Source organism: Vombatus ursinus, unplaced genomic scaffold (assembly GCF_900497805.2).
Source record: "Vombatus ursinus unplaced genomic scaffold, bare-nosed wombat genome assembly UNPS02014198.1, whole genome shotgun sequence".
Lineage (NCBI taxonomy): Eukaryota > Metazoa > Chordata > Mammalia > Diprotodontia > Vombatidae > Vombatus > Vombatus ursinus.
In genome coordinates, this window is record NW_020953976.1 from 142,155 (window position 1) to 149,503 (window position 7,349).

Genomic DNA, 7,349 nt, shown 5'->3' on the forward strand with positions numbered 1-7,349 from the left:
GGTGTTAAGCCAGGGATTAGCCCCAGCGAAATTCTCGATTTTGCCCGCGTTCTTTCCCCCCTGGGTTAGGTAAACACGGAGCGCCCCAGATGGAACCATTTTCCGCGCTTGAAAATCAGAGGGAGGCCAGAACTGGGCAACCAGGCTGTCTGGGGAACTAGGAGGAGGCGACGGGGTCCCCGCGGGGTGGGGCGGGGGAGGAGGCGCTAGGGTCCCCTAGGAGGCGGGGCTGATCTGGGGAAGGGAGAATCGCTGTCTCTATGTGAGAATGAAGGAGGTACCCGGGTACCTGAATGGGTATTGGGTAAACCAAAGCCCGGGTCTCAGGATAAAGGATGGAAAAGGGACACCTGGGTGCAGCTAGAGGCTGCAGCACCTAGGTCTCCGACTGGCTGGGGGGAGGGCGGAGATCCTTGGGAGCCTAGGTAGGGGGAGGTGGCATCTCCGTCCTTGCGGATGTTTGGAAGTGTCTGTGGTCTCCCCCAGGTCCAAGGCCACGCCAGCATGCCCTTGACTTTCTCTCTTGGCCTGCTCGTCCTCTTCACCCTGGGGGAGGGGGAGCACTGCTCGGACGCCCAGGGCAGGCCCCTCTTCTGTGTCCCCCCGACAGCCCTCCTGGCCTGGGCTGGGGTATCGTGCGGTCGAGCGGTCAATCTCAGCAGCAGCCTGAACCTGGCCCTCGGGGGCCCCTTCCTCTTGACCTCGGTCCACCTGCGCTTCTGCTCCCCGCCGGCAGCCAACGCCGTCGCTGGGGCCCGCGTCCTGGCCACGTCAAACGGCGGGGGCGCCGCCGGGGGTCCCTGGTGGCCTCTGGCCAGGCTCTGGACCTCGGGCGGAGGCCCGACTGCCGAGCTGACCCTCCGCGCCCAGCTCGGCCCCGCCCAACACCGGCCCGCCGTCCACCTGCGCGTGGAGCTGGGGTCCCCAGAGGCGCTGGCGTCCGTGGCTGTGCGGGGCCGCTGTCAGTGTCACGGCCACGCCGCCCGCTGCGCGGCCCGACTCCAGCCTCCACGCTGCCGCTGTCGCCACCACACCACTGGCCCCGGGTGCGAAAGTTGCCTTCCATCTCATCAGGACTGGCCCTGGAGGCCGGCCACGTCCCAGCATCCGTATGCGTGTCAGCGTGAGTACCCCTCAGGGTTAGCTACTGCCCCTGCAGACCCATCCAACCCTCTCACTTTAGGGACTTTAGCGACCTCTAATCCAGCCCCCCCCCCCCCCGCCACCTCTTATATATGAGGAAAGTGAGACCCAGACTGGTGAGGTCACTCAGGTAGTGCCGTTTGGCATTCCTCTCAAGTTCCATTCCCCCCTCAGGGTTCCACCCTTTCCCCAAGAGTGCTCGGCTTCCGGCCTCCCTGCCCTCACCCAGAGTCCCATTCTGCCCCCTAATTTTCCACTTTCCCTCCCCTCGGGGTTCTGTTTTCCTAGTCAGAGTTTTTACATTCTCTCATCACTACCCCAGGCTAATCCTGAGAATTCTACTGAATTCTCGGTCTCAGGCTACCTCTTTTGTCCACTCTCCCCCTCAGGAATCCATTGTCTCCCTCACTTTTCCTTCTCCTGCCCTCCCCACCTCCATTCTCCACCTTAGTGCCGGCTTCCACTTCTCTGTGATTTTTTCTCCCCTGCCTCGGCCTCATCTCCTTGTTCCCCTTCGGGTTCCATCCTCCTTTCTATGTTTACCTTGTCATTTCGTGGCGTTGCATGACACCCGTTCTGTCTGTCCAAGTTCTGTTCTTGTCCTCATTATTCAAGCTTCTTTGAACGGTCCCCTCGTCCCTCTCAGCTTTCAGGACTGCCTCCCAATGTTCTCTCCTCCCTCTCGGGGTGCTTTTCTCTCACGGAGAGGTGGCATCTCAGGGCTGACAGGAGGACTCTGATGCCCTGTGACAGATGATGGACATTAAGGGGGAGAATGAAATAAATACTTGAGGAGAGAGTGACTGACTCAACAGGAGAATGGGAAGGTGAATGAAAGGTTGAGAGGGTGAATCGGGAGCTTTGATGCAGTGAAGGAAGAAGTAGAGACATAGAATTACAGCCTGGAGGGAAGGCGAGGGGACGAGGAACAGCAGATGAGAGTGGACTTCTGAAGGGGAGAAGAAAACTCCCCCAGGAAGCCTGGGATACTGAGAGGGAGAATGGAGCCTTGATGGCAGACTGAGAGGGCCCGGTCCCCATGGCGACAGAGTCCTGGCCTCCTCCTCTCCACCACTGTAGAGCCCCAAGGCTGTCGGCCCTTTGTTGGCATCCCTCTCCTCCCTCCATAGCTGACTCTATAGTTAACAAATTCAACATTGTACCACTCCCCAACCTTGAATTCCTGTGGGCACAATCTTCTATCTGCTGGTGACCCGCCAGTCAACCATGAGCCATCCCCTGCACTGGTATTTTCTGCCCTAACTCCCAAGCTGTGGAAGAAGTCACAAAATTGTGCTGACTCCATCCACTACAAATCCAGACAATCTGATCCTAACTGATCTCAGCCCTCCCTGCTGGTTGGCAGCTGACATTCTCTGCTCACTCTCAGTAGCTACTATTCCAAACCTCTTCCTCTCCTAAGGCCCCTCGAATCACCCCCCACCAGGCCCGGCAGCAGGTATGACCTTGCTTTTTACTCTGTTAAGCAAATCAAGACAATCATGGGTCTCCAGACATCAGAATATCCCCACATCATCACCTGTCTCCTCCATCACTCCGTCTCTGATGAAGCAGGGGCCCTTCTCCTTGCCAAGGCTAATGCTTCTATTTGGGTCCTTGATCCCATCCCTTCCCATGTATTATGGGAGTTTGCCCATCCATCATGCCCTGTCTCAAATCTTCATTCTCTCCCCTTCTGCCAGCATTTTCCTTGATACCTACAAATATGCCCAGGGTTCCCCTGTCCACTAGAAACAAACACACTCACTTAACTCTATTACTCCCTCCCCAAGATACTCCTCCTCCCTTTTGCTGCTTCACTCCTAGAAAAAATAGTCTCCATTCATTGCCTCTGTCTTTTCCACCCACTTATTCTGCAGCTTCTACCTACCTTGGCTTCTGACTCCACCACTCTGGAGAAATTGGTTTTTTTTTTTTAAAGTTTATCATAATCTATTAATTCCTTAATACAATGGTCTTTTCTCAGTTCTCATCCTCCTTGACCTCTTTCCAACTTTTGACCCTACTAACCACTCTCTCACCTCCAGTATAGAGAGGGAATAAACATTTATTACCCACCCACTATGCTATGTGCCTGGCTTTGTGCTAAGTGCTTTTACAAATACGTTCTCATTTAATACTCTTCTCTTTTGTTCTCTGTGACACTGCCTTCTCCTGCTTCTTCTCCTACCTGCCTGATGATTCCTTTTCAGTCTCTTTGCTGGGTCCTTATCCATCTCTTACCCTTATAGTGTCCCCTCTGGGAAGAGGAAACACTAGAGCCAGGAATCCAATTAGGAGACTGTTACAATGGTTGCAGAACAAGGTCAGAACTAGGGACAGATATAAAAAAACTGCACTGGAAGAATGGACAAGAGACAGAAACTGGGTGCAGATGGTGAGGCAAGACTCACAATCTCTTCTGGATCCTCTTCTCTTCCTTTCATACAGTCTCTCTTGTTGATTTCATCTGCTCCCCTGAGTTCAATCATCCTTATGCAGTTGACTCCTCAAATCCATATTTTCCAGCCCTCACTCCTCTCCTGAACCTCAGTCCTGTACCCTCAATTGCCAGCTGGACAGCTCTACCTGGACACTTCAAACTCAACAATCCCTTCATTGAATTCACCACGTCTTTCCTCAAAGCTGCCTCAGGTTTTCCCTCATTATTCAATTCTCCCTCTCCGAGTTCCAGCTTCTTCTCAGTTCATTTAGTGAGGGCCTACTATGTGTAAGGCACTGTGCTACAAACACAAAAACTGGTTTGGTTAGAAAGTAGCATGTGTGAAGGAAAACGAGTGCATCAAGGCTAGACAGGTAAGCTGGAGCTAGACTTTGGAGAGCCTTGAATGTCAGGGTGAAGGATTTATCAGGAAGAAGGATTGGAGCTGACTCCGGGAAGTGACTTGTTTTGAATTGCCCTACAGGAAGATTATTTTTTAGTGGAATGTGAGTTGGGAAGAGGAAACACTAGAGCCAGGAATCCAATCAGGAGACTGTTAAAGTGGTTGCAGAACGAGGTCAGAACTAGGGACAGATATAAAAAAACATTGCACTGAAAGAATGGACAAGAGACGGAAACTGGATGCAGATGGTGAGGTAAGACTCAATCTATTAGTCAGTCAAAAACATTTATTAAGAGCTTACTTTGTACCAGGCACTGTGCTAAGCTCTGGGGATACAAAAAGAGGCAAAACACAGTCCCTGCCCTCAAGGAGTTTGCAATCTGATGGGGGAGACAACATGCAAACAAATATATATGAGCAAGCTACAGACAGGATAAATAGGACAGAATTAACAAAGACAAAGCTCTAGACTTAAGAGAAGTTGGGAAAGGCTTCCCTTAAGAGAAGGAACTTTAACTGGGACTTAAAGGGAGCTAGGGAGGTTAGCAGTCCGAGCTGAGGAGGGAGAGTGTTCCAGGCATGGGGGACAACCATGAAAATGCCCCGAGCAAAGAGCTGGAGTGTCTTTTTCAGCCAGCGTCACTGGATCAAGGTGAGGGGTAAGGTGTACGAAGACTGGAAAGGTAGGAGGGGGCTAGGTTATGAAGGGCATTGAATGCCAAACACAGGATTTTGTAATTGAGCCTGGAGGTGATAGGGAGCCGCTGAAGTTAATTAAATAAGAGGTCGGGGAGTTATATGATCAGGCCAGTTCTTTATGAAAATGACTTTGGTGGCTGAAGGGAGGATGGATTGGAATGCGGAGAGGCAGGCAGACCCACAAGAAGCTACCGCAATTGTCCAGGTGTGAGGTGTATCCCCAGAGGAAAGGCCCCAGCAGGGAGAGTCCCGAAAGCCCTCTCCTAGAACTGGGATATGAGCTGCCTTGAAGGAGGCCCAGGCTGCACTTGCCTTTCGGCTACCACAAACTTCACCTCAGTGTTTCCCCATTCTCCTCCTCTCCTTTCCTAAACCATCTTCCCAGCCGACTTTGTATCAAACCTCCTGACAGATCATCCCAAACTTCTGGGTTCCGCCAAGCCAGGCACAGCTCCATTCTCCCCTCAGAACCAGCCCACTCTTCAGGGAACTCAGTGGGACTTTGAACATGGAACTGCACCCTTGGAGATCAACTACCCACCAGTCATTCTTTGTACAGATAGGGAAACCCGTAGACGTGACCTAACAGCCCAGAGACACCGATCTGCCCGCTCTCCCAGGTTCTGGAGCGGGACGGCTGGCCGAGAGGTGCCCATTACGGTACCCTGACTCTGTTCCCATCCCATCTTCCAGCCTGCTCCTGCAATCTGCACGCGCGACGCTGTCGCTTCCACGCCGAGGTGTTCCGACTGTCGGGAGGGCGGAGTGGCGGCGTCTGCGAACGATGCCGCCACCACACGGCGGGCCGTCACTGCCACTACTGCGAGCGAGGCTACTGGCGGGACCCCAAGCAGCCCCTATCCAGCCGCAGAGCCTGTCGGGGTGAGTTCCGGCGGCGGGGCGGCGGCTGGAGGTGGGATGTGGCAGGGGATCCTCAGAGCATCCGACTGGGAGAGGGTCTGCGCCGGGGATCTGAGGGGAGGCGGCGCTGAGCCACCGAGGGTTCTCCCTCATCCAGCCTGCCAGTGCCACCCCATCGGTGCAACCGGGACCCAGTGCAACCAGACCAACGGACAGTGTCCCTGCAAGCCAGGAGTGACTGGCCCCTCCTGTGACCGCTGCGCTGCAGGCTACCAGCAGGGTCGTTCTATCCGTCTGCCCTGTCAGCGTGAGTTTGGAGAGGGACTCCGGGGGCCCCAAGGGGCAGAGATGAGACTATGGAAGGGACACCTGGAGCCCCGAGGGGCAGAGACTGGGAGGGGGATGTCCGGGGCCTGGAGTGGACAGTGGCTGCTGGTCTAGAGGTCCGAGTTGAATGATTAGAGTTCTCGCTCCTGCTCGTTTTCTTCTCTCAGGGATCCCAGAGATAACGACCACAGAGGCCACAGTCCCTAGTGTCTACACTCCAGGTATTGGGGGACCCCGAGGGCTTGGGTCCCTGAACCCAGCTGGAGCTAAACAGCAGCACGCCTAGGCGAGGATTCAGGACCTGGGCAGAGGGGGAGGGGGCGCGGTGCGGAGGAGGGACCCTAGAGGGGGCGCAGAGAGGCTCACGTCTGGGGCCGTCCGCAGACCCGACGTGCCAGAGCCTCTGTAACGCGTCAGAAGGCCGAGTTCACATGAGTCTGCAGGAATACTGCCATCAAACCTACGGTGAGATCCTTAGCCTCCCGCTGGGCGGGGCGGGGATCGGGATCAGGGAGACCCGAGTTCTGGGTCCTGCCCGCCTTTGGGCCTCACTTTCTCCATCTGGATTAGGGCCGGGGTTCACCGAGGGCAGGATCCTAGAAAGCCCCCGTATCCCCAGAGGCAAAGTTGGGAAAAGGAAGCCTAAGCCCTCCTGGGAGCAGGGCAGCGGGACTAGGACGCCTGGGTCTACGAGGAGGGGGCCCAGGGGGGCCTTTCCAACTTGAAGGAGCCAAGGTGGAAGAAGGGACGCCTGGGTCCGTTAGGAGTCTGAACTAGGGGAGAAATGCACCTCAGTTTGGGATTAGGGAGGCCTGAGTCACCAGAGGCGGAGCAGGAGGAGGGTTCGAGGGTCCCCAGGGGAGTCTGACTTTCCCGCTCCCTCTCTCATTAGTTCTTCGAGCTCAGGTCCAGTCCGCCGAGCCCTCAGGACCAACCTGGCGGCGTCTGAGGATCCGCGTACTGGCTGTGTACAAGCAGCGGGCAGAGCCCCTGAGCACAGGAGTACAGGATGCCTGGGTTCCTCGTGCCGACCTGGTGTGCGGCTGCCTAACCCTCAGGCCCGGATCTGTCTACCTGCTACTAGGGGGGCCGCCCGGAGAACCCGACCCCACCCGCTTGGTCCTCGATCATCGTGGGCGCGCCCTGCCCTGGAGACCCCAATGGGCGCAGACCCTGAAGCGGCGGCAGCGGGAGGAGCGGGCCGGGGGCTGCCCCTGAAAATCTCTCCTCGCTGCTGTGTCTGACGTGGAACCTTACATCCATCCCTAATAAAGCAGCCGCACGCTTACTACTGCTGAGTCTTCTGTGGGCTCTAGGGTCAGGGAGAGGATCCCTGGATGACCGGAGGGGGAGGGACTGGGCATCCTTCAGAGACATCACCAGGGGACCGGGGCTGGGTAAGGGGAGGCCTCTGCCTCCCAGGGGTCCAGGTTGGAGGCTGGAATACCTGAGAAAGTGAGCTTGAGCAGCGGA

At 55.9% G+C, this 7,349-nt stretch overlaps 1 protein-coding gene across 1 annotated transcript; it reads left to right on the plus strand.

The window, feature by feature from the left end:
• Window positions 1-456: 456 nt before the first annotated feature.
• On the plus strand, window positions 457-7,094 carry NTN5 (netrin 5). Its single transcript, XM_027860492.1, has 6 exons — window positions 457-1,123; window positions 5,382-5,570; window positions 5,707-5,856; window positions 6,044-6,097; window positions 6,261-6,341; window positions 6,769-7,094. Exons 1-6 carry the CDS (start codon window positions 457-459, stop codon window positions 7,092-7,094), a joined length of 1,467 nt encoding a protein of 488 aa, XP_027716293.1.
• Window positions 7,095-7,349: the final 255 nt, after the last annotated feature.

Coding starts and splice junctions, on each gene's coding strand:
- NTN5 (XM_027860492.1), top strand. CDS start 457: ATGTTTGGAAGTGTCTGTGGTCTCCCCCAGGTCCAAGGCCACGCCAGC. Junction 5,571..5,706: donor CAGCCGCAGAGCCTGTCGGG/GTGAGTTCCGGC, acceptor TCCCTCATCCAG/CCTGCCAGTGCCACCCCATC. Junction 6,098..6,260: donor CCCTAGTGTCTACACTCCAG/GTATTGGGGGAC, acceptor GGCCGTCCGCAG/ACCCGACGTGCCAGAGCCTC.